Here is a 27794-nt window from a genome sequence, read left to right as displayed (position 1 = left end):
GAATATAATTTTTTCCTTTTCCAAAACTTGACACATGAATATAACTGTATATTACTATACACCATTGCAATAAACACAGGATTCCTCATTCCTAACAAAAAGGAATTATTACTTGAAAGATTGCAAATAGGATTAGGAGCAAATCATGTCAGTCATTTGGATTCCTCAGAAGAGCCCTTGACAATGCCCATAGTAATAGTGATGAGCTTTGTCTACTACTAAAGACAATGATATAATAGTTCAAATTTGTGAACTATGATTTTTTATCTACGTTAATTTGTATTGTATTATTATTTTGTAAGTACTTATACATATCTATGGCCATCGGATTGGTGTGTTAAGGCAATTTTATTGACATGAATTTTATACACAGGAGGAAGAAATAAAAGAGATTGTACCTTATAGTGTCGCCCACTCCCATTTACCAGGGTATTTGACAATTATGAAATGTTCCTACCTTTGTCTGATTCTAATTAGTTCAATGTGTTTTAAGTAAACTACATATTTGAGTGTTTTTTTTCTGATCAAAATAACTGCTATAACAAAACAAAGTATAGCAAAAATGGAAACATATTTGCACTTCTTTTGTTGAGATGCTGACAAATTCTGCTTTATTTAGACATTACCAAAAATTTGTTTGTATTTTGTATTGTTTCATAGTTAAGTATATGTCTTGTGTTCTAATTTTCACAGAAGAAAATTCACTTAGAAATAAGATTTTACCACTTGCTGTAAATATTTAATATACTTAATTGCGTATAGAGAGAGGCACTATCAACTGAGATAATACACAAAAGTAACTTTTAAACTATAAGGCAAACACAGTATGCTATCTCAAGTTTAAAGCAGGGAACTAGAAACCTCTGAAAATTTGAATGGAACAGAATACAATGTCGCTAACAATGCCTTTTAGGTTAACTATGCAAATATTTTAACCTGTGTCATTTAGTATACCTATCTTTAAAATTATGTTTTAGATATATTATACATTATCTCCTTTGCCTATAATAAATCACACTTGGAACCTAAATGTTAATTTTATTATTAAGTAAAATCAGACTAACTTTAGAAACTTTATGTATGTGAGATACAGAATGATCATTATTAATGTATGAATTCTGTTGGCAACTAGCATTATCCAAGACTAAACTAACAAACCATACTAATAAAAAAAACAAGTGAGCAGACAAATTTTTTTACACCTCTGAAAAGAGAATCATATTAATACTAGACAGACTAGGAGTCTTTTCCTTTTCCACTTCATTATTTTCTTGAGATTAAAATAGTGCGTTGGAACCATCAACCAACTAGAACTGGGAAGGGTCAGGTAAAGGGAGATTTGGAATCTGAACAGATGCAAAGGATTGGCAGCAGGAAATAATGAAGAAGCCACCCAAATACATGCTAGAGCAGGCCGATAGAAGGTCTGAAAAAAGAAAACATAACCACTCTTTTCTCCCCCGGAATCTTTCTGCCCTTGAAATAAGAGAAGCCCCATAGAGTGCCCCATGGAAAATGATTGCTTTACCACAAACACATCCTAAAGCCCTGCTTGTTGTGTGGAATGCCCTTCTCATCTGAATCTGTACTAAAGACCAAGCAGCAAATGTACCCTGTGTAAAACTACATAGCTGAAGCCTTATTTTTGGAAATGTGCCCAAATCAAAAAATCAAAAAGGAGACTTTTTAACCATACCTTTAATTCAGGATAATTTCTGGATGTGATTGGGTGGGAAAAAAATCACACCTACATAAAGCCTACCATTAAACACATGGCTGGGAACAGATCTTTTCCTGATTATAGAACGTGCTAGTACCCAGAGCTTGAGAGGTAGTAGAGGAAGACGTGAGCAGCGTGAGAGAAACAAGGAACAAGAAAAGAATCCAGAAATCCTGAAATAAATTACATTTTCGTACAGTTTTGACACGTTTATCTTTGACCACATGCAGAATAAATGGAGGTTCTCATGGAGAGTGTTTGCTCAGGCACACTTATGATTTCCAAAGTCATTTTATTATAAACATTCATTTGAGTATCACACAATCCACACAGATTTTTTTTTTAAAAAAAGACTTCCTTGATTTTGATTGTGCTGTCTTGTAAGTAACTTCTTAATGAAATCCTTTCATGTGTTAACTGATAGAACATCATTGGGAAAGAGTTTAAGAAAATGTTGGTGCTATGTAAATTCCTATTGTTGTTTTTTTTTTTTTTTTTTTTTTTTTAAAAACCAACCATTAATGGGCTGGGGATATGGCCTAGTGGCAAGAGTGCTTGCCTCATATACATGAGGCTCTGGGTTCAATTCCCCAGCACCACATATACAGAAAACGGCCAGAAGTGGCGCTGTGGCTCAAGTCGCAGGGTGCTAGCCTTGAGCAAAAAGAAGCCAGGGACAGTGCTCAGGCCCTGAGTCCAAGCCCCAGGACTGGCCAAAAAAAAAAAAAAACAACCATTAAGTCATAAGTATATTTATGCATCCAAAGCGGTATGTGAGCAAACAGGAGACCAAGAACGGATTGAAATGATCCAAGTTCCCGACTACTGTAACTCACAGCTTCCTCTGATATGGGAAAGAAGGGCTTGGCCTTTCAGACCTTGTAGGCCAGATTTGCTTGAGTGCTTTTGGGCAGGCTAGGCTTCCCTTTTGTATGTTGAATGCATGACTTAGAAGAAGCTGTGTCAGCACTGATTTATATTATACACTGACAGCTAAGGATAATAAGATATGGGCAAACCTACAGCTCACCCTTTTACAGATTATCCTGGAGACTGCATTAGGCAAATTTCATAGCATTAAAAGATTTCACCAATTTGTCTGGAAACAATTTCTCTTTTGTAGTGTGTCAAGGGTAACACTTCATACTATTGGACTAATTTAACTGGCTTTGACAAATTGTTCAAGGGGTTAGAGAATACTAGTGTAGATATATATTTAGCCCTTGAAAATAAAAAAGGCTATTAACTTAATTGTTAACTGAATTTAATCTGTAAAAAAAAAATTAGTGTTCAAGGATCTAAATGTTTTCTTGGAACCACAGCAGCCATTTTATATCATGAGGCTCTAAAAATCTTCTTGGAAAATGAAATTACACTTCTGTATTACTTCTTAATAAGTTGAAATGCTTTAGGCTCTTAGTAGAGCAGCATGAGTGGTAGCTATTATTTGGTAAAAGCCAAAGTTTATAAAAGCAATAAAATGGGATCTTCCTGAAGTGCCCCAGTTCTCATACAGCATGTCCTAGATCATTTTTTGTGCCTGGCATGAAGGTAATCCTGTACATGTTTGTGCCCTGGGGACCTTCGTAAAAACAGGATGTATTTTTCATGAGATGTTTTCTACGTACATAATTTCTACAGTAATAAGGAATCTGAAGAGACTCCTCTACAAAGCACCAGATTAAATCACTGCACCTTTGGTTGTGTAAGGGAATTAGGAATTTAATAGGAATGCTCCGCAATTGTTTCAAAAGCAACCATGGATGGGCATGAACCCTTTGACTGAATTTTAAACTTGAAACAAGGAGGAGAGTCACCTTCTGTCCACCTTGCCTGAGAAGTGCCTATAGACCTGACAGTGGTACAGATAAACAGATATTTCCTTACTGTGGTTTTTCTTTACTAGAATAATAGTATCCTTAAGCACCACTCCTTACTTCTTTATTAACATATATCCATATATACATATATTTGCATATCTATCTATATCTATCTATCTATCTATCTATCTATTCATTTCCCACCCCTGGATTTTAAAGAAGACTTAGACTACTCAGATCTATATGTTTGTATTATATATTGTTTAGATGCCCTGATGCAGAATTAAAACTTTTTTAACCATAAATATGAGTAGTATTTTAACAATGTACCTGTAGTGTGATTTTTATTTTAATTGTTTCAGCTGAAATAATCACTTTAGACAAAACCAAAAGTTCTATTAATCTCTTACATGTGCAAAATTGATTTTTCCAGGAAGCCAGGCAATTCTGAAAGTTGTTTTTTTCTTTTTAATAAACTCATATCTGCATCACAGGACATTTGCATATAATGAAAATGAGGGCAAATTAGAGAATAGTGACACCTATCTATAAAATAACAGCCTTCTAAAGTATATTTCTGATTGGGAACAGTAGGGAAAAATCAAGAACATTATTTTTTCCTCAATTTGGAGTTCTGGAAGGAAGCTGCTTTTAAAAGGCAGAAACCTAAAAGTAGTCTTAGCCTTTCTTGCCAAGGATAGTGAAATTAACATGCAGCTGGTCTTCTCTGATAAATGGATTCTGTTAGGTCACTGAGGGGGTGCCTGTGACATTAAGTGATTTACAGTCCTTTACCTTAATGAAATTGTTTCAGCAAGATGACGCTGAAAGCTCTTAATGGATAGCTTTTCTTGATGTAATGAAATTGCATTCCTATGGCATTTAATATAAGGTGCAGTTATTATTTACTGGAGCTTTCCAAGGGCTGCTATTTGCACAGACAGTCCAGAACAGAACAAAAAGAGATTTCAGTAGCAGCGTAAGGGAGGCTGGAATGGCTTGTGACATTCTTAAGCAGATGAGTGTGTTTGGGAAACCATTTCAGTGCCTGTGACCAGAGCCTCATAGTCCCTTCAGAAATCTTGTCACCAACCCCTACTCCTGTGCTTTGCTTCTTACATATATTCTTTTAATCCATTTAACAGGCAACTGGATTACAACCAGATCAGCTGTATTGAAGATGGGGCTTTTCGGGCTCTCCGGGACCTGGAAGTGCTGTGAGTATCTATCCTTCATTTCTCTTACTCTGTTCACCGGAGCTTTGTATCTGCAGAGAAATAATGTGGAGGCTTATCTGCTCTCTTTAATCCTTGTGTCAAAATGTTCTCTTAAAGAAGTACCTGAAGTAACGCATGGGAAAAGACAGACTGACTGGTCAACACCATGTATGTGTAAAAATCTTGTGTATTATATCTGTGTAATTGCAAAAAGTTGAGTGTTTTAAGTATTCTCCTTCTGATAACATATTCTGATAGGGATGTGTATTTTCCAAACTGCTAAATATGTGAACAAAAAAATCAATGTTACAGGAACTATGAACTCAAAAAGTAACTCTCTTAATAGCAGCTATATTGGTCTATTTTGTGGTTATATTATACAATGAAAAGATTTTTTCTGACTTATAAATGTAATTTGTTTTTATAGCAGGTAACTCAACTTTAACTTTGGCAGTGTTGTTTTAAAGTCTATATCTTAATTTTAACAAGATGCTTGATAGTCAATTTCAGTGTCTTCAGTACTGAATCTCCTAGGCTGTGCACAGAAGTTAGACACTTGACTTGTAATTGGAGTTCTCTCGTTGATATTCATACATGCCTGAGAAAATTAGTTAGAGGCAGCTAAGTAAAATAAGTTGAATTAGACATAGGAAAATAATTGTGATAATGAATTTTAATAATTTAGTTTTAGTAAAAGTTCTGGTTATTTGAGAAATTCATGTAGCATAAAGTTTCTGGAATTGTTTCATCAACAATTCACATTTCCAAATTTTCAAAGATACCCATTTTCTCCCTAAATTAAAAGAAAAATTCTTCACAGACTTATGTCATCCTTGATGTAAGTTAATCAGAAATACAACACTAAACTTAAAGAGTTTTGAACCTTTAGTCCATTTATTAAAAGTTACTCAGAAATGATCAAACTTCACACTCTGAAATTTTTGCTATTAAGGAACAAAGCATAATTCTAACAAAAAATAATCTTTCCACTAGCTTGGCATTTTTTAGCAGTATTTTCTATGTGATCTTTCATTCTTTGCAACTAAGTGAATATAACTTCTAGTCATGTCACATACTAACCAATTGCTTTTGGAGATTATATATGAATGTTTTCATATATAAGGTTTTGTCAGTCTTTACAATTGATAATTGTAAAAATGTATGTTTTCTATGTACAAGGTCACTTTTACTTCTATTGCAAGTTTTTAACATTTTCTAAAAGAAAAAAGTGTTTAAAGTGTTAATTATAGTAATTTTAGTGATAAGGCCATTATTGAAATTGTATACTAGAGCTATATTTGTAACATACAGAAATCAGGAATGCTATTTCAGTAAGACACAGAAATGATTTTGTGGGAACAATTTGATGTTAAAACCCTAGTCAGTGTCATTAAACTTCCAAGGTGAAGCGACTACGATGAAAGTCTATGAGCTACCCAGAGCCAGGTCACACAATCTGGTAGTAAGTTAATGTTGCTCATGGAAAGCGAGTTGTAGGAACTTTTAAAGATGTTTGCTGAATGTTTGGATTAATTTAAGCGAGAAAAATCTTAATTTCTTATAGGTAGGCAACCATCCAGCTTGTTGTTTATATTTCATCTTTATATAATATATATTTGATCCTTTATTATTTATGTCTCTTTGCATATGAACATATGGGAAATAACTTATAGATTTGTATGATATAAAGAGATAATGAACAGAAGAAAGAGAGAGAGAGCAACAATCTAGGCACTGAAACATTTCATCCTTTAGTACAATAACTGTACAAGTTATTTGTTCTATACTGAAGCGATTATTTTAGAAGCCAGAAATATAATCGGTCATTTTGTCACCTTAGTAAAATATATCTAAAAGATGGTTTTAACAGGAGGAAACCTAGCAAAGAGTGAGAGTCCAAGGAATTAGAACAGAAATCACAATCCTGGAAACTCTCTTTTGAGTCCTTAATATGCTTCAAAGAGATAAATGATGACAAGAACCTGTTCTTAGGGAAAGTAATTAAAATTATCATATGATAAGAAAATGTGAATACCATTTAAATATTTAAATCTTTTATAGTAAAACTTCATAAAGTCAAGCAGATATCATTTTTATTTTTTTACAATCTTCATACTTCAGTAACCTTTAGAAAACTTGTTTGATGAAGAATTTAAGGCCAAATTAGATAAATCACCCAAAAGAATGAGATTAATTAAACCCAGATCTTTTTTTGAGACATAGACATGCCTATTATAAACATTTTTTTCCACAGGCTCTTAAAAAAGATGCTTACATGCAAAAGAGTTCCAGAGTGGAAATTGTTTTTACCTCTATGCTTTAAGGCTGTATCTTTCTATTATTGGGGAAATTATGAAGGAACAATAACTGATACTTCAGAATAATTTTTATATTCTCATCTTTTCCATGTTTCTTTTAATTTCATATTCGAATGCTATACTATACTAAGGCCAGAGAAGATGAAGTAGTTATTCTGGGTCATGATGAAAAATTTTATATTAGGACATGGGTAATTCATAGAAGGAGCAAAAAGTCCAAATATTCCAATGAAAAGTAAAGAAATATGGAAGTCTTGGTTTATTTCGATGCTTATTACTTGTGGCAAACTGATTCTATGTGGATTTCTGGTGGGTAGAATACAGAATTAACTATTTTCTTAATATGAATACACTACCTCAAAAATAACATTGGGAACCAGATTTAAATACATAAATAAATATTTTCCTTTCTTTTAGACATTGAACCCAGAAAGTGAATTGTATCCCAAACAGCCAGTTATATATATTTTTATCTTGTTCACATAATGGCCATGATTTAATTTAATTGAGACATAGTGATTCATACCCATCAAATACCGGGACTTCCTGCCAAATTCTGTTCTTATTTTCCTCTAAGGGAATAAGAAAGACTAGGTCATAATCAAAGTGTAAGAAGTCTTTCTGATTATAGTCACTTACATTACACCCCCCCACACACACACAACCCAAAATGCCTTTTATTCTAGAATATATTCTCATGGAAAAAATAATAGATGAGGTGGTTCAAGATACATTGCACTTATTATATATTGAATGGTAGCTATTTTGTGTAACTATTAAAAATAATCAAAATGTAATTACAAATTTATCTAGTTTCACAATAGGAATTGGTCACAACCACAATATGTACAGGTCATCATGCCTATTAGAACAATGCTACTTACTTTCAAAATAACGTGGTTTGGTTTCACTTATTTTTCACTCCTAAGGACTCAAAGTAAACATATGCTTGCCCAGCATCAGTGCTGAATAAAATGTTAAGAAAATTTAGTTTTCTTGTTGTTTTATGTGAACTAATATATTGAGAAAACACTCAAAATTAGTGAATATAGGCTTTGGCGTGCAATGAGAGCTCGCTTTTCATGGAAATGTGATAGTTTGTATTTTAAAACGAAACCATGTCTACACTCTATGAACTACTGTAGCAAGCATATCTCCAAATGCACATCGCAGAATGTTATATACACCAATGGTTTTAAGCCATTTGAAGTAGGCCTAAATGTTGAGCGTAGGGAAAGAGAGCATGGGAAACTTGAATACTTTCTGAAGGTTAACGCCAATGGGGGGTGAATTAGACAAAGGACAGTTAATAAGAAAGAGCAAGAGGAGAGATTTTGGTTTCCTGTGGAGTCATCTGGGTGTGACAGAAAAGTGATGGCATCGTTATCTTAAAGTATATGAGTGAAGTGTGCAAATGGAAATCTTTGTAGGCAGTGACTAGACAGTTAATACATTGATGGGGGAGTAAAGACAGCAAGTTTCTGAAGGAGACTACAGAGCGTGGAACAGTGAGCCAGAAGGACAATAGTTGATACTTCAGTGGGTTTGTATTAGGGTTCATAAATGCACTTGCCTATGGAAATGAGGCAAGGAAGAACACAAATGAGAGAAGCTGGCTACGGACAAAGAAATTCGTTGGGAGGCAGAAAGAAACTGGAACACAGTGAGGGCTCTGCTAAACAGCTAATGCTCAATCCAGATGTCTCTTGTCCTACAGTAAATGGAAGTTTGCCAAGCAATCTGATCTTTCCTGTGGAAGCTAAATATGGAAATCTGTAGATTACTCGTAGTATTAATTTTGTTTGGTTTGGTTTGCTTGCTAACCAAGCATTCTTCTTGAGTCTTGATCCCTCCTTTTTTTGGTCAAGTTAATTTTGAATGGGGCTCACCTTTTTGTTAAAGGTTACCCAACTGTGGTATGCCTACCCCCTACCTAGGACCTGTCAGAAAGCAGGGATGAAAAGTATATGTGACCAAACCAGCTTATATTTTGAAATGGAATCTCACTAACTTTTTGCCCCATCAGGCTTGAAATTTTGAGCAGTTTGACTTATGGCTGCAAAGCCACTACTCTGAGATGTCCTGCATGCACATATATATATAATCAATTAATTCAGATATTCCTCAGTCTATGAAAAACAGATAGTATCTGAGCTAAACAAAATACACATGGGAAGCTGGAAGTCTCAATTGTTAGTGGTGTATTGTACATAAAAATTTTGTGCTCAAAAGTGAGGAATTGGGTTGATTATTTTGTAAAGTTATAGCTACAGATCTGCATCACTCAGCTCAGGAACTGAATGTATAGCCAATGCACTGGTTCGGCATTGTATTCAATGACATAGGAAGTAACTAGTGAATGTAAGTCACAACGGAACGTATAAAACATTGGATTAGTCGTCTCTTATCTAAAAGCCCTTAATAATTTTATGTCCTGAAATATGAGGTTTTTCAGACTCCATTAAAATTTATCCTTAAATATGATCTAGAAGGTCTCACTTTCAACTGATCTTTTTGACCATCGTCAAAGTAGAAATAAAACAGCAATGTTTGTGTTGAAGAATAGTGGGAAAGATATGAAGCTAGTAAGATTATCTCTCCTGTACCTTCCTGGACAAACAACTCCCTTACCAATAGAAGAAACTATGAATGTGACCACACTACACAAAAAACCAGTGCATCTTGCTGTAATAGCTCTGTTAGAATACGTTAGTTTTTCAAGAACATGCCAGAAAATCCTACCTCTTTCTTACTTGATTCACATTCCAAATACAGAGGCTATGATGTCTTTTACCAAAATTTCTACGCTAGTGGATGTCTATCTTAAAGAATAATTAGCAGCCCTCTTTTCTAAGACCTGGCAGTAATGATTTTATCTTGCTTCTCTGAGTTCACTTGGAGAATTCATATATGTTGACTTTACATGTAAAACTACTTTAAAGGGATATATTTGTGAAAATTTTCCAACCGTGACTGCCTCGCATTGTTTGTTTAACCAATATGTTACAAAATGTATGAATAGATGCAAAAAAGTACCATGAAAGTATGAATGCTCTGAATGAAGTCCTACGTTTACAGTGAACATTGAATAAAATGGAATGTATGTGAAAATAGGAAGAGCATTTATCGCCGATCCTATAAAATAATGTATTATCTAATGGTTTCTCCAGCAGCTAGTTGCTGTGCTTGTAAATTAATTAACTAATATTGTCATCAGATGCTGTCTACATAATTATTTATAAAATGGTCATTTTCCTATTTAAAATGTCTTATTTTTTATTTTACAGTACTCTCAACAATAACAATATTACAAGGCTTTCTGTGGCAAGTTTCAACCATATGCCAAAACTTAGGACTTTGTAAGTTCTCCTAATATCTATTATAGATCATGTGAATACATGTATATGTATGAATTCAATTACTTAGCCATGTCTCTTAAATATCATGTTCAGTTAAAGAACAGGACCACTAGTTACTTTTGGGATAAACAAGGAAGAACATACTAAAAATATCTACAAATGATTGTTTAGTATATATGCTATTATTTTTAAGTCTTGAAGACTTTCTTGTGTGTTCTTTTAAGTGTATGCATTACGGAAGTTTGGAGAAAAAAATTACTTTGAGATATTGTAGAGGTCACATTTCATTAAGAAATAGAAGACTCCTTGATTGGCTGTCAGAAGTGATAAATGGGAAATCTTTATGATTTTATTACTGTACTGCAAGCAGACCTAATAAAGCTAAGCTGGTTTTCCAGCATTCTCTGTAATGTAAAATATATAGCATCAGCCTCTAGTGCTTTTATAATTAAGGTTGTATTAGCATTTAGATTTTAAAATACCTTTTCATGGCTTAAAGACAGACCTCAAGAAGATATTTGATAAAGGAAAAGTGCTTCTCTAAAAAAATATTAGCTACAACATTTTTGTTTTCTCTTTAAAAAGAAGTAACCCTTAAACTCCAGTTTGGGAGTATATACACTTATAGCATTTTCACAGGTAAAACTAACAAACTGGGTTTCAAAAAATATATTATACATAGTGTGTAACAGATGATTGGAAACAAAACCAGAAAAGTGTACTTCTTTGGGAAAATTATTTTTAAGTAGGGCAAATATATTTTGATGCAATTTTCAAAATTGTTCTCACTTTAAAACAGTTTAGAATTTGGAACCTATTACATTTAATTTCTCTCTTTCGTTAAAAACAAAGTGAATTGCTAGCTTTTTTGTGAATTGCACAATACCAATTTAACGTCATTTTTCTCACTAAAACTTGACTCTGTATATTAAATCTGAATGTCATAATCCTCATGGAATATGATTTAGGAAAAGAATCATAAAAGTCTATAAACGCAACTTTTGGATTATCAAATTACAGAAATAGCTCATTTCAATAAATTGAAAAAAAATTTCTCTCCCATTAGCTTTATTTAATTATTGAAAAAAACATGATCATAATTCCAAATCCTTACAACAGTACAACCTCTAATACTACAAATAATTCAATCATCTACAATTTTAAGAATATGTCATAATTTATAATGCACTTGTTTGTCTGCCTGATGCATTTAAAAATCTTTTTTTTAATCTTTTCTACCATTTCAAGTTTGCATAAACCAAATTTGTTCCCTTGTAGCAATAGTAGGTTTAGATAGAAATATTTAGCAGACAATGATGTGAAATGTGCTATTTTTGCTTTCAAATGATGGCATTTTGACAACAAAGGAGAAAGGATTACCCAAAGTACTTTGCCAAAATACTGCCTTGGGTTTAGTAAGTGATTTCTAGTTTTATAGTTTCTGTTTAGTTAGTTTATTTATTGTACTGGGATTCGAACTCAAGGGCTCACCACTGATAGGCAGATTCTTTATCCCTTGAACCATGGCTCTAAACCTATCCTATCTAGTTTTGGTGTAGAAAAGCCTGGTTCATATCCACAGGCCCTAGCAGAATGCAAAAAAGCGTTTATCTAACTTTTCATTCTCTTGGCTTTGTCTGTTTCATTATTCTATACTATCATTGCTACTTAGAAACTCCACTTTTATAGTGCAATTATCTTTCTGGACCGAGTTCCATGTTTTACTATCCATTAGCATTATTGGGTTAGAATTGAATACATCAGCAAAAAGGACTAAAATGGTATTACTGTGTCATAGACGATTCTGTGAAGGATGCTTTGATTTATAGAATTAGATGGCCCTGTCCTTTACTTTGAAAAAAAAAACCATAAAAGCCAGTTTGAAGTCATTTACTTAATTTAGTAGATACATTTGTCTGATATTTTATTAATGGAGAAGGACCATTTGCCACTTGGAAGTTATCCATGCTCTGGGATGGACCCTGCTGATAGAGAGGGGACCCACTTAATTCCTTCACTACCAGCACTTAGGCCTTTTAATTTCAGCATCTGCTCTTTAGAGATAGGTTCCCAAGAGCCAAAAGCAGTTAATCCTTTCTTTGATTAAAAGAAGAAGAAGAAGGATATTAGGATACTGATGTGAACAAGTTTTTTTTTCTTTTAACCCTAATGAGTAATCCTGTCTCCTTCAGCAAAAATATAACCCGCTAAAAAGATTCTGCAAGCACTTGTTACAGAGCCCACTAGTACTAGAATTTTCCAGCTCAGATCCACAGCTCTTTATTTCCTCTTTCTCCCTGCCTCCACGCTCCTAGTTCACCACGGTTACTTTTGGTATACTAGGATAGCGCATCAATTTGCCTTGTTTTCTCTGGACTCTTCTGGAGAGACAGGGAATATAATGTTACCATCACACTCTCGCGTCTGTATATTTGCTTAACCTCATGGAAAAGAAGAGACTTGATTTGTTGCTTGTGAACCCATTTAATACTTAAAAAATAGCTTGGAGTTTGCATCATTTTCTCTATATCTGTCTTGGGAAATAATAGCTACTTATTGTTCTTTATGAATTTTTCAAGTTTTCCAACAACTGTATTGTTTTCTCACTCTGCATTTTCTTCTTCTCATATATAGTCGACTCCATTCGAACAACCTGTACTGTGACTGCCACCTGGCCTGGCTCTCCGATTGGCTTCGCCAGAGGCCTCGAGTGGGCCTGTACACTCAGTGTATGGGCCCCGCCCACCTGAGGGGCCATAACGTAGCAGAGGTCCAAAAACGAGAATTTGTCTGCAGTGGTAAGGGAGAAAGAACAATTCTCTTATAGCATTGTGCCCTATTAAGTGACAGAATGTGAGGTATTCATTCCACATTTCTGGTATTTCTTACAACATGAAATGATCCAATTGTGAATTGAATAAGAGTATATTCTAGGATATTTGTACTTCACTGACAATGACCCATTCCATATAAATAAATATATATATATATACATATATATGCATATATACATACATATGTATGTATGTATGTATGTATACTGTAAGGGGTTGGGAATATGGCCTAGTGGCGAGAGTGCTTGCCTTGTATACATGAAGCTCTGGTTTCGAATCCTCAGCACCACATATATAGAAAAGGCCAGAAACGGCGCTGTGGCTCAAGTGACAGAGTACTTAGCTTTGAGCATAAAGAAGCCAGGGACAGTGCTCAGGCCCTGAGTCCAAGCTCCAAGACTGGCCAAAATAAAAAATGGTAGCTAATATTGACTGAGTTCCCTGTTCTTAAGTACCTTAAGTATTCCATGGTTCTACTTCATTTTACTTCCCTCTTAATTTATGTTCAATATATAACCTATATATTAGAGACTATAATACTGCTAAAAATAGCAATCTTGGACTGGGAATATGGCCTAGTGGTAGAGTGCTTGCTTTGCATACATAAAGCACTGGGTTCAATTCACATATAGAGAAAAAGCCAGAAATGGCACTGTAGCTCAAGTGTTATTGTGTTAGTCTTGAGTGAAAAGAAGCCAGGGATAGTGCTCTCACCCTGACTTCAAGTCCCAGGACTGGCAAAAAATAGAATAGCAATCTTGCCCAGGTTTATATGGTCAAGTTCAAGGATTCCATCATAGACTGTGTATACACAGGTCCATACATATACCTATTTTATAAAATACTTTGATGTATGTACATATATACACATACATACACATGCGGACATGTCAAAATATTTTATACATATAGGGCTAGATCTACTTCAGAAGTATGTGTTGAGAACATAATAAAACAAACTTTGGAATTTATTTTTGTTTTTATTTTGCAGTGCTAGGGATTCAAATAAGGACATTATGCAGGCTGAGCAAGCCCTGAAGCATTGAGCTGCATATCAGCTCTAATGAAACAAGACAAATCATAATTTGGGGGTACATATTGAGGTTTCAACTCATGTGTTTGCTAGCCACAAATTATACATTTGAGCCATACACGTCTTCTTTTTGCTTGACTTACTTCTCAAATAGGATTTTGCCTGAAGGTGAGCCTGAACTAAAGGCTTCTATATTTACATCACATGTATTTGGGATGACACACTCAAATTTTTGCTGGCTTTTATGGGGTCTCCTTAACTTATTACATGGGTTGGCCTTGAATTGTGATCTTTATGATCTCTACCTTCACAAGTAACTGAGATAAGTCTAAACTACTCTGTCTGGCAAATATTTTAAATACTGTTCTTCATAGCCTTTGATTCTACTGACATGGGATTCAAACAACCACAAATAAAGGAAATCTGAAAAGCAATGGTGTCTACACTGAATATTTATAAAATAAGCATATAAATATATAATACACTTAAATGTAGTATATATGTATATACTTATTATATACTTACCTATATGTAAGTATTTAAGTCTAACTATATGTAATATATACTTATAAATAAATATGTATCTTATAAATTACTTATGAATAAATATATATGCATAATTATATATTTATACATGTATAAGCTTATATAAGAATTGCTATATATGTATATGTACATATATGTATATATAAGTATATACATAAGATATAGTATATGTGAATATATACATAGTTATATATATATATTTTTTTCTTGTCATTATTCCTTAAAGCAATATGACCAAATGAATATTTGCTTTAGATATTGTATGTAATCTTACAATAGGTATTAGGTATATAATGTAGATAATACTATTAGTGTTCTATGATGACTTTAAGTCTGTGGATGGATGTGCATGTGTTATCTACAATTTTTATGCCATTTATAAAGGACTTGAGCTCCATAGATTTTGATAGCTAGGGAGGACCTTGAACCCATCTCCCAAGCATACCCAGAAATGAAAATGAAATAATGCATCGTAAGTAATGAATAGTTTTTGGAAAGAGTGAGGGGACATTGCTAGCACTGAATGTGATTGTCATGATGTCTTTCAGACCATTTTATACATTTTGTCCACTCTTCGTAATCTCATCAAAATTATTTTTGTAATGCCATGGAATACCCTTGGTAGCTCTGATTGCTATTGAATATAAATAAATAAACCAATAAATGACTAACAATTCACTACTCACTTTTTTCTCTCTTCACTTTTTCCTTCCTGCTTTCTAGAGGAGGAAGAAGGCAAGTTCACATACTTGTTCTGTTTCTAGACGTAGACCATTGCAGTAGTCTGGGAATTTGTCTGAAGGGGTGGGGATAGTGGCAGACATTGTTTTTTCGGCACACCAGCCTCCGCTAGCACACTGCCCCAGCTGGCCACACAGGGGCCTCTCCACCCTCAGAAGCCAGGCTTCTACAGGAGCTTACATGGTACCGCCCTGCTGATACTCTGTTGTTCATCACCCAAACATACAATTCCAATTCAAGATGGTTTTATTTCTAAACACTGAGCACTGTTACACAAATGAAAGTAACTACATGTCTTAAAACTTAAACTATATGAAGCCCTGAAAAGAGCCATACAGATGAACAAAAGAGAATATCATAGAAATTATTATAGTAACTACAAAGAAAACAGCAATTTTCAACCTACACAGATATCAAACAGCATTATCCAATTTTCTTCCATATTTGTTGGACACAAAAACTTAATTGGAACAACAGCCATCTCTTCCCAGGTGGAAACCTTTTCGAGTACTTTTAAAAAAAACAAGCAAAGTAAATAAAGTTAGATAAATTTTATTAAAGGCAAGCTCTATTTAAGTTTATTACAAGCAACCCTTCATTAGTCTGAAATTGCTGCTTTTCTTGGAACTTGGAATAGTTTTAAATAGAATTCTAACTTTGAATCTGAGTTTAGCTTTCCTCATGATTCTTTTCATGTTTTAAATATTAACAGTTTTGTATGACCAGTTTTGAAAATCTCTTTCTTCATCTGAATACTTAACCCCATGTACCAAATGCATGCTTCCTGAAATAGAGTTTGGAAATAATAGAACCAGTGTTCAGTCATTTAGAGAAGTTTCTTTCTGTCTTCTGTTTGTGAAGTGTGCTAAGTCTGCATGTTTTACAACTATGAAACATAAAGGAATAACCTAATGGCTGTCTTTTCCGCCCATTTTATAGGTCACCAGTCATTCATGGCTCCTTCTTGCAGTGTTTTGCACTGCCCTGCTGCTTGTACCTGCAGCAATAATATCGTGGACTGCCGTGGGAAGGGGCTTACTGAGATCCCCACGAATCTGCCAGAGACCATCACAGAAATGTATGTGCCCTAAAATTCCTTCTTATCACTCCACCTCTGGAGTTTATCATATCGGATTAATTAGCTTCTTTCCCAAATGTATTAATCCCTATTCTGTTTATAAACCTGTGGTAGTTTTTCTTACATGTAGATCTAAAAGCAATACAATTCTAGGAAAAGAATGTATTATTTTTTCTTCTTTTGACAGGGTTATCTTTAAACTATAGGGGGAAAAAAATCAACTGTGTGTGCCTGGTCTAAAGTTTTGCCTTTGTAGAGTTGCTGTTGTCCTTTGGCAACTCAGTATGGTGGGACAAAAAATAGGTACCCAGATGCACTGAATGAAACATATTCACCAGATCAATAGGTGACACACATTGCCTGCTCAAGAGTTTGAGTCCTAAAATCAATCCACTATTTCATTGGGATGGCAGAGTATCAAGAGAGAAAAAATCACACTGTATTACAATATAAAATACAGAGATCTTTTTTTTTTTTTTTTTTTTTTTTTTTTTTTTGCCAGTCCTGGGGCTTGGACTCAGGGCCTGAGCACTGTCCCTGGCTTCTTTTTTTGCTCAAGGCTAGCACTCTGCCGCTTAAGCCACAGCGCCACTTCTGGCCATTTTCTGTATATGTGGTGCTGGGGAATTGAACCCAGGGCCTCATGAATATGAGGCAGGCACTCTAGCCATTAGGCCATATTCCCAGCCCCCAGAGATCATTTTTAATTAGAATGAATTTTAACCTAAATGACTACCTCTTTCCAAAGATAAATTCCCATAAGGAGGTATTTCAGAGATACTGAGTATGCAAGTGCTAAATGCATTTCTGTACCCTTGCTATAGCTAAGTCATGGAAATAAAACATGGTCACATAACATGTAAATCTAAATGCACTTACCATCCTGGGAAGTTGGTACTAGGGAAAAATCTTTATCTCTGTGAACATTATTAATGAAAATACCTCCAGGTACTTACTCCATTACGTTATTGCTTTATAGGTCAATTCTAAACTAAAACTCAATAATTAAATGTTTTGACTTTTCAACTGAAATATTTGGAGGCCTATGTATCTTGTGATAGGGAAAAAAAGGTCTTTGTTTTAAAAATTGCTCCCATCAATGCATACATTTTATCATTATAGTAAATTAACCGTTCCATTCACATAAAAATAACAATAGCTGTCCAGATTCACTATGACAATTTAAATTTTCTGGTATGTGTTGAATACTGAGCATTGGACATGGTCCTCTGCAGAGATGGATAATCTGAGATTGGACACCAACATCAAATAATAGTAGTGTTCTCACACAAGCTATAATTTATTGGATACACTGATCCGCATACATGTCACTTGTAAATATCTCCTCAGCTGAGTATTGGAAGAAGAATCACATAATGTACGGGAGAGACAAATGGCACCTTATGCACAGAAGTAGGTGCAGGACAGAGACAGGGTGGACATAATGCTTAAAGTATTGTACTATGTGTAATAAACTCAACTCATAATGAAAAATTAAAAACTTAATGTCCAACCAAATATCCCCACCTAACTTTAAAGCCACCAATTATTTTACCACCTTAATAATTCCTAAGAATCTGATAGATATGATATAGTAAGTGGTCAAAAGGAATAGTATATTTATGAACAATAGATGTGTATATGTATACATCAAGGCACAAGTATTCATTCCGTAAATTAAAACACCGTGATTTCTCCAGAAATCTCTCATCAAATGAAAGCAAACTTAATATATGTGATCATTCCATAGTTGGTAATTTAGTCATAGAATACTGGACAGGGAAGAAACACAACGTAGACCTGGAGAAAGATAGGTGTGAAAGGAATTAGAGATGAAAAGTGGGATTTCAACCATCAGTAACATATCACAAGCATGTTTTGGCAATGAAAACAAAAGTAAGATACATCAAAGAGAATCTCCTCTTTGCTAGGTATTTCATAGGCAACAATGTAGAAGTTAATATAATTTAAATAATAACCTGGAGCTCATTCCTAAAGTCTTGATAATATATTAGCCTTTATTTTTTCATGTGTTTGGGCACAGAATTCTTAAATGAATATCCAAAATAGTTAACCTGATAGTTTCATTTCAACGATTTGACAAACCAGGAAGTAAGAGCCTAATACATTGGTTGAAGGGAGGCATCCAAAGTGAAGAAACTATTGGGTAACTGTGGGAGTGATGAGGCAGAAACAGATATAAATAGCTACTGCAAAAACAGAATTAGTGGGATTTGGCAGTTGATGAGATGGCAGATGAAGAAAAAAATGGACCAAGATTTATACCTGAGTGTCAAGTACAAGTAACTGGGTTGGCTGTTGCCTATAAGAAGCAGAGGAGCAAGGAAATGCTTGAGGGAAAAAAAATGAGTTTTCAGTTTGTAAAACACTGAGCTAAGAATGGCATATATAGAGATAGTAAAATAGTACTGTAGGACATATATGGGCTTGAAATGATGTTTTTGAGGAATAATTAAATTAACAGTGTCAAAGTTGAAAGCATTATCAAGTGGGCAATTTGAAGAAGAGCAATAGAAGAGAATCCCAAGTACCTAAATAGCAACAGCAGAAAGCTTTGGTGGGAAAGCAGGAAGGGACCTGTAGGAAGAAAGAAAAGAAAAGATTTGCAGAAGCAGGTACCATACCACATTGTTAATGCACCAACTCGAGTATGAGGGTGGTTTTGGAGTTTGATCATTATTTAGTGCTGAACAATTCCACTTTGACCGAGAGACAGCAAGTCAGCCTCCTCTTGGTGCTAATAAAGGGAACATTGAGAAATACTGGGAGGAGATAATAGGAGCAGTTGGAAGACTTGGGCTAACCAAACATTCTTTTTAAAAGTTTGTTGTTGCTCTATAAAATAAACATTGTAAAGTACTACAACCTTCAAATGCTTTACAGTGAAAATACAAAATACACACACACACACACACACACACACACACACACACACAGATTTTTGAAGAATGAGAACCTTAGAGATTTAAAAGACATGCGAGACTCACTGCCTTAAGTATGTAACTGTAACCCCTCTGTATATCACCTTGACAATAAAATTAAATTCACAAAAGAAAAATAGAACCTAATAAAATAAAAAGACTTGTGGAAATAAATCATTGTACTCACAGAAAGTAAAGGATCCGATTTGATCATGAGAAGGGAAAGTAGAATGCTCTTGTAGCATGTCAATAGAAGGGGTATTTGTAGACTATACATTGAAGGTAATAGGAGCCATTTGAAATGGTTTATTCTATGTAGTCTATTCTTCATTACAGCACTGTTCTTCTACTTTGTATACTCTATGAATTTTGTATAGTGATAGAATTCAGTGTCATGAAAGTTATAAAAATAATTCATCCAGTTGGTTTTGCCTATATTGGAGAGGTGGCATGTAAAACACATATTTACTATTTATGACTCATCATCTTATTATAGCTATAATTAGGAAAACCTGGATTCTCTTGTAGGTATAAATTCATACATTGACATATGCGAAATCTGTCAAGCTGTAGATTAAAAATTTATAAGTGATAACTTAAGTTGTTTGTAGCCAGAAGAATAGAAAAAAACTAACATTTATCTTGTATCTGCAAAATTTGGTACTGTGCTGTGCACAGAGCTATATCATTTAATTTTCTCATGGACCTGTGATAAGAGTACTAATAAGGTAAAATGAAATAGGAAAAGTAAAATATGCAAGATCAACACTGGTTAGAAATCTGGCTTTCACCATACCTAATTGTCACCTATTTTAATTACACGTAGTTTTGTGCACACTTTGATTCATGAACTGACTGTCATTACTGGGGTTTGGATGGAGGTCTTCATGTGTGTTAGACAGACACATTTCCACTTGAGCCATATCCTCAGCCCTAGATTTTTTACATCAGTCTTCCCCAGTAAATCCTGAATTTTTTGAAAGCACAAATTTGTTCTTTCTGATCACCACAGAAGAGTTAATAGGAAATATACTTCCTTGGCAAATGGTTAGATGCCAACATATAGTTGATAAATGCCTGTTGGTTAAATGCACTACTCAGCAATTTATCTAAAGTAGACTTGTCTCTGAGAGGAGAGATATATTATCCAGTATTAGTAACTAAAAGTATTCCTCCCCTGTTGACAAAATTGTGCTATATAAGCCTACATTCAGTAAGAAAAACATTGAATAGAGTGTTTAATAAAATGAGCTAAAATAGGACTAGAAGAGTAACAATTCATTAATTTTCCTCATTTTCCAAACTCTTTTATATCCTGCCCTATTTATGTTTTCGGGTTCTTCTTCTCTATCCTCAGCTGGGCCAGTGTAGCTTTCAGAAGTACTCTTGTTAACATAGGTGGAGGAATTCAAGCATCTTAAAATGGATCATGAACACCATCATCTAATGCCATATTTTCTCTCTGTGAAAGCTTATACACATTTAATTCAAATTTCTTAATGTCTGAGTATGTATTTTTTTTCTACCTAGACAAAGAAAGTAACTAAAAAGAGTTAATTTATTATTTAAAAATAGTTCAGCTGCGAAGTGGCTAAAAAACTGTCCTCCCTTAAATCCAAATCTCCTCAAAGTAGAGATAGGTTGGGCTTGTTAGAAAATTATGGAAGAAATTGAAAACACAATCAGTGCACAGGTGCCATTCGGCTCATAACAAATGGAGGACAGGGACCGGAGGATTGCACTTGGAGACCAACCCACACCAAATTGTTCATGAGTCTTCATCTTAACCACTGGCTGGGCACAATGTTTGATACCTGTCATCCCAACTACATGAGATGCTGAGATAAGGAGGATAGCAGATCCAGGCAAGCCTAGGCAAGAGGTTTGAAAGACCCCATCTGAACAGAAAAGGTTGATCGTGGTGGTGCTTGCTACTATAGAAAACATAAGTAGGAAAATCAAAAACTAGATCTGCTTGGGAAAAAAGTATGGCTTAGCCTCAAAAAGGACTAGAGGAGTGACTAAAGCAATTGAGCATCTGTTGCGAATGCTCCAAGTCTTGATTTCAAATTTCATTATTGCATTCAAAAGAAGAAAAGATGAAAAGAAATCTCTGCTAAGAACTTAGAAGTGGAGTTTTAGGATACAAGAATGTTTGAAACGTTGCGAGTCACTTCATGTTGTTTGTTGCCTACAGCCTTGGATAGAGTTGTCTTCCCTGTCCTTCATTCATAATTCTGCCTCAGGGTCTTGTTCTGTTGTCCTCGCTATTTTGGCAACTAGAAATCTTCCTGTCTCTGCCTTTCAGCACTTGGCTTCCTGTTCTCTATTAAGTGCTCTCATCTTTGCCTGAGTTACATCTTCCTGGAACCTATCACAATTTAATTTAATATTTTGGTAAATGTCAAAATGTTAAATTTGATGGGAGCCAAGTCATATCTGTCAATTTTTCTCCATTTCCTTCGCATTATGTAGCATAGCGTGGAGTGGAAGGGGGTGTTGCTGGAGCAAATGGGGGGAGGCCCGGCCACACAATCTGGGGAGCTTCTCAGCATCCTTTTTTTTTCCCCCATAGGAATAAAAGCAATAAAAGGATATGGATTGAATGGAGGGAACTATAGTTAGGAAACACTGAGTGTGTACAAGAAGATAAATTTAGGCATAGTAGAAAGAGGCTCTTGGACTCTTCTCTACATTTGGCTACTTTGAACTCTGCTAGTGGAAATCCTCATTCACAAAGCAGTTCGAGCCCTCAGGGAGATGTAGGCCCACGCAGGACCATGGCAACCATATCATAAATAGCAAATTGACTCCCAGCATTTCAAACCCTCTGCCGTAATTCTTCCCACAGCATTTTGAGGTATGAAATTTTGAATGGGCTGCGATTGAAAGGCACAGAGCAGACATTTTATTCCCTTCGATACAGGTATAGTTTTTCTGTGGCATTGCACCTTTTTCAAACCATTGCACAGAAATTCTGTTAAAGGGGGCAATTGGTTAGTGACACTGTAGATTGTAACCATTTCCTATGTCAGGTGTGCCTTTGTGCTCCCTGTCTGCTGCTGCTGCTCCTGGCAGCCTCCCTAGTTCTTTCCCTTTCATTTGTCTGGAGGAAGATCCAAGAGAGATCCTCAAATTTGGGGAAGGTAAATTCTGCTTTTCCCAAGTTGTAGGATTCACAGTCGTTATCATGCTCTTATGGGGGAGTGAATGAAGCAAATTAATTGTAAAACAAAAAAAGAAAAGAAAAGAAAGATGAAGAAAAAGTCACTTTGCTTTGTCAACTTGGCTAATCTACTAATTGCCAGTACAGTGACAGATAAAGTCTCTTGCAAAACATTTCATAATGGTGAATTAGTAGCTGGGAAGGGCTTTTGCTTTCTTCACATTCTTCCGGATAATTTGAATGGATACTTAGAAAGGAACAAAATAACAATGACCCTCAAGTGCTATTTATCGAGGTGCAAACTCGGTTGATGATGCTGAGTACAACTTTTTGGAATTTCTTGTCATTTGGGCTTGGAGAAACCCTCTATCACATATGTTGAAGTATTCACTCATTTATAGCTTTTAAGATATTGAATCCTTAGCTTTATTAAATTATATTTTTTTACTTTTAAGTCTACCTATCTAAAGGTATTCTAAGTTGCATACGCAATTGAGATTTGATCAGCTTGTTTTTAGATAGTCCATTCTGTATTGTCTGGTTTAGAAGAAATACAAATATTAGTGAAATACCAAATAAAAAAAAGTCATATGATTGATCAACTAGAATGCAGTTAATAACATCCCAAGTAACCATACACATATTATGTGTAATTAGATGATTTTGCTTTCATCTTGCTATTATTAAAATAAATATAAGATACATTTTGATTCTTCAGATGTTCAGATGTAAACAACTTGAATTTACTACTGAGATATCATTGATAAAAACATTTAAGTGGGGTGGACAATGTGACTTCTAATGTACTTAGTAAGAAAGAACCGGTCTATCATCTGACTTCTCCTTGTGGAATAAGTTAATAATTTAAAAGTGAAACTTGTTTCACCATGAAATGATGTATTTCCCTATGAGTTAAGAAAATGTTGCAAAAGGGGGAATTCATACAATCACATGTGTATTCTTATGTTTATTGGAGGATACTAATAACTACAGTATTTAGTCATTTTTTTTCAGTTAAGTTTTTTTTCTTAACTACCCAGAAGTAGCAAACCTACAGCAGGAGTTTGTCACTGAAATTTATATTTTCAGATTTGTTTGTTTCTTAGACTACTTAATATGTAAAAATTTGTTCATTTTACTTCATGTGTTTGTAAAATAGAATATAAAAAACTATATTATCTAGAGGTTATTAGAAACATTTTTAATTTTTTGTCCTATAGATAATAATTTATTGTAGTTTTTAAAAAATCTGTTTCAAAGCTAAATTCCTAAATTTACTGAGACTCTTACCATATTAGAATTGAGGTTCTTGTTGCCTAATTACTATCAAAGGACAAGATTTTCTTTTATTAAATAATATCCTTTTGCCTAGAAATTCTATTAAGTGAAAAGTCTTAGAATCATAATGAAAGAAAGACTCATTAAAGTTCATATAAAGGCTAGGATTTCAACTCTTTGTGTAAGTGTATGCACACATATATACACGTATATACACATATATATGTTTGTGTTTTATATACACATATTACAAAAATAACCTTATTTCCATGAGCAGTCATAAATAGTAATAAAGTAAGTTTATGTTAAACAAATTTCATTTAGCTATTATCCAGAATTTGTTAAAAAACTTTCAGGGTTCTAGTTTATATTTCCTGAAATTTTCATAACCTGTAGAATACAGGACCCCAATACATTATTTAGCATGCAAAGAGTATTGCAATATGTTTGTTAAAAACAAATGTCTCACTAATTCATATTCACCAGCAACCACAGTGGACTCTTTATAATATAGCTCCACAATAACACTGTATTAGATAACTTATGAAAAATACATTTGTAGTTCCACAGGTCATGCTTGGATTCACCAGCAACCACTGGAAGTTTTCCTTCTTTATTTTGGCAAAATTCCCAATTATGTCTATGTATCTTGAGAAATCATGACCATTAAGGAAATAAGAAAAAAACAATTAATTTGAAAAGGTTTCATAAGTTTGTTCCATGTAGAAAAAAAAATTGTTAAAACTGCATGCTCATGAGAAAAAAAATATTTATACCAATTTGATCCAAATTATCTTTTATTTGCAGACACATTATGTGTACATACATATCTATGTCCATATATATATATACATATATACACACATTATTTGTAAGTTGTATACACATATTGATGCTTATCTTTTTTGATGAGAGGACTTAATCATACTTCTGGTAATATTAGTTAAGAAGTAAGCAGCTATGTATTAAAATGTATGGTTTATTGAAGTTACAATCCTCTGTTATGTTTCCTGAAATCAGTGAATCATGAACCTAAATTAATTTTGGGCTTGAATGAAAATTTTTATATACATGAATGCACACAAATTAGGCCTGGCTGACTCCTGTTATCTCTGCCATGTAGGAGACAGAAGTTTGGAGAATGGCAGTTGGAGGCAACCCCATTGCAAAACTATTCTCAATACCCAACCTGATTATGTTACTCCAGCTATGAGTATAAATAGGATCACAGTCCAAGCTGATGAGGAAATAAACCTAAGACGATACTCAAAAACTAACAAAAGCAAAGGAGCAGGGGAATGGCTCAAAAGATAGAGCACCTGTCTAGGAAGCATAAGGTCCTGAGGTCAAACCCCAGTACCTATATATGTTGAAAGAAAGAAAGAAAGGAAGGAAGGAAGGAAGGAAGGAAGGAAGGAAGGAAGGAAGGAAGGAAGGAAGGAAGGAAGGAAGAGAGGAAGGAAGGAAGGAAGGAAGGAAGGAAAGAAGGAAGGAAGGAAGGAAGGAAGGAAGGGAAGGAAGGAAGGTATATAATCTTGTCTTTCTCCAAATGCTAAAAGGCCAAATGGAAAATAAAAGACTCATTTCTCTACTATAAAAATTTCCATTGAATTTACACTCAGGGGAATGCATCCTAGAATGATATCAGAAAAAATAAAATAAGATGAAATGGATAATGTTAAGATACAAGTTATCTTAAGACAGGGAAGGCTGAAAATCAGTTAGTATGGATATGGTCTTGAGGCAAAAGTGCTAGCAAAGTATTTCCCCCTAGAGGCCAATATTCACTTAGCTATTGAAGATATTTATTAAATTTCCAATGTTCTAGGTACTACAATTACAAAAAAGATAAAATACCATAGTCTAAAAAATACGCTGGGTCATTTTATGAGGGTCCTATGAGGGAACTCAACTGGATTCACTTGCTGCTACAGCTGCAAGTAACATTACAAATAAACAGAAGGTACTTTGGAATTTTCATGTGATAGCAAAAGGATCTCAAATGCCAAAGGAATATTGCGGTCTTTTCCTTGTCGAATCTATGGTTGATACTACCTCAGAGGAGATACTGGCTGTGGAGAACAAATCAGAGTTGAGGAGCCAGAATCATTGCACCCCAATCCCTCATGCCATTAAATCTATGTCCTATTCTTTGGCATGGGTCTCGCCATGTATGTTAAAGACAGATGGAGAAAATGCAAAGAACTGTCAATTCTATTACACTAATTCAGCCACGTCTGGGTTGTTTGTTACAGGCCCAATCAATCTAAATTTGGGGCTTCCTGGGTATTATAAAAATGTTTTGAGTTCCTTTCTTTGTATATTTATTTTTATTTTAGATTGATACACAGGGGTTACAGTTACATGAATCAGGTAATGGGTTGAGTATAATTCTTTTTGAACAATGTCTCTCCTTCCTTTGCTCTCTCCCAGTCTTTTCCTTACATTCCCATCCATGAGATATCCAGTTGGTTTTCCATGTAGTGTCTGTTGAATACCACTGTTGGACTTATTTTGTGTTTCTAAGAGAATCTCCAAATAGGAGAATATGTGATGATTTAGCCACATCAATCATGAAAACTTCAATTAGTTTTGATCAGAATGATGAATGGTATGGGTGCTTCATAAGTGTTTACTGCAAAGCTGGACTGCTAATTGGCTTAAAAATGTAATTTATACATGTTGAAGATCAAGTCATGTGGAAAATTTACTTGTTTGGCATTGGTGACAATGACAATGAAGACTTTGTATTACATAATGCAATATATTATGTATGCACTTAACTGTACATGTACAGATCCACAAATTGTTACTACCCCATTTTTTCCACAAGGAAAATAAAACATATTTTTAATACATATCACTACGTTTTCACAAATCATTCTAGTAAGTTCCATTTGCACCATGTTGCCTAAATCCAAGCCACCCAAACTAAAAGGGGGGAAGAAAGCTACAAAAAGAGCCATAATGTTTATGAGAGATGAATAGGAACTTAATACATGTCATTCTGTACAAAAATCATACTTCTATATTGTTAGTTCGGGGCTCTTTTCTCAGCTTACATTAGTTATACAAAGAGAAATTTCATTGCTTTATTTTCTATGCATAGTTATACTTTTAATCACTACAGAATTTTTTTAAAAAATCATCTACACAAAAGGAAACATAAAAATATGAACTAAAGAGGCCTATTAAAGATTCATTAACTAAATGTTTTGTGGTGATTTTTTAATAAATTAAACTGAAAATGTAAAAATAATAAGAATTAAATGCTAGTGTATAGACAATGTAATTTAACCTACTTTTTTAATATCTTATCAATATCTTCAGAATCAGCTTAAGGTTTTTTTAAATTTCCCTATCCTTAGTATTGTCTCATTTTTAATGTAAAATCATCTTACTGGTAATCACAGCAGATTATCTTATATGTCACTAAGTCGCCAGTCCACAAGTGATAGAATCCACTGAGTTGATAATCATTCCTGCTTGCAAATAATTACCATGTTCTAAGAGAAACACCAAGGAAAGAAAGCCAACATGTGTTGACTAAGCATCCTAACAACACTGTTGTGGTGAAAATTGTTGGTTTTCTTATTCAGTTAAGCTTGTAACTAAAATTTCCTTATTGGTTTGAAGAAGTGATAACAACCATCTTTTGGAGATAGATGATAGATACATACATACATACACACATAGATATATACATACTTACATACATACATACATGTATAGTTTATGTATA

General features: G+C 34.2%; 1 protein-coding gene across 4 annotated transcripts in view; it reads left to right on the top strand.

The window, feature by feature from the left end:
• Positions 1-27794, top strand: part of Slit2 (slit guidance ligand 2) — a 298280-nt gene that overhangs the window by 185342 nt on the left and 85144 nt on the right. For 2 of the 4 annotated variants that reach the window (XM_048364636.1, XM_048364634.1), the window contains exons 6-10: positions 4686-4757; positions 10363-10434; positions 13069-13232; positions 15571-15582; positions 16528-16666. In XM_048364636.1, the coding sequence (XP_048220593.1) occupies positions 4686-4757; positions 10363-10434; positions 13069-13232; positions 15571-15582; positions 16528-16666 (459 nt within the window). The remainder of the gene's footprint in view (positions 1-4685; positions 4758-10362; positions 10435-13068; positions 13233-15570; positions 15583-16527; positions 16667-27794) is intronic. The other 2 variants (XM_048364637.1, XM_048364635.1) reach the window with 1 other exon arrangement.

Source organism: Perognathus longimembris, chromosome 16 (genome assembly GCF_023159225.1).
Source record: "Perognathus longimembris pacificus isolate PPM17 chromosome 16, ASM2315922v1, whole genome shotgun sequence".
Taxonomy (NCBI): domain Eukaryota; kingdom Metazoa; phylum Chordata; class Mammalia; order Rodentia; family Heteromyidae; genus Perognathus; species Perognathus longimembris.
This window is presented reverse-complemented; position numbering and strand designations above follow the sequence as displayed.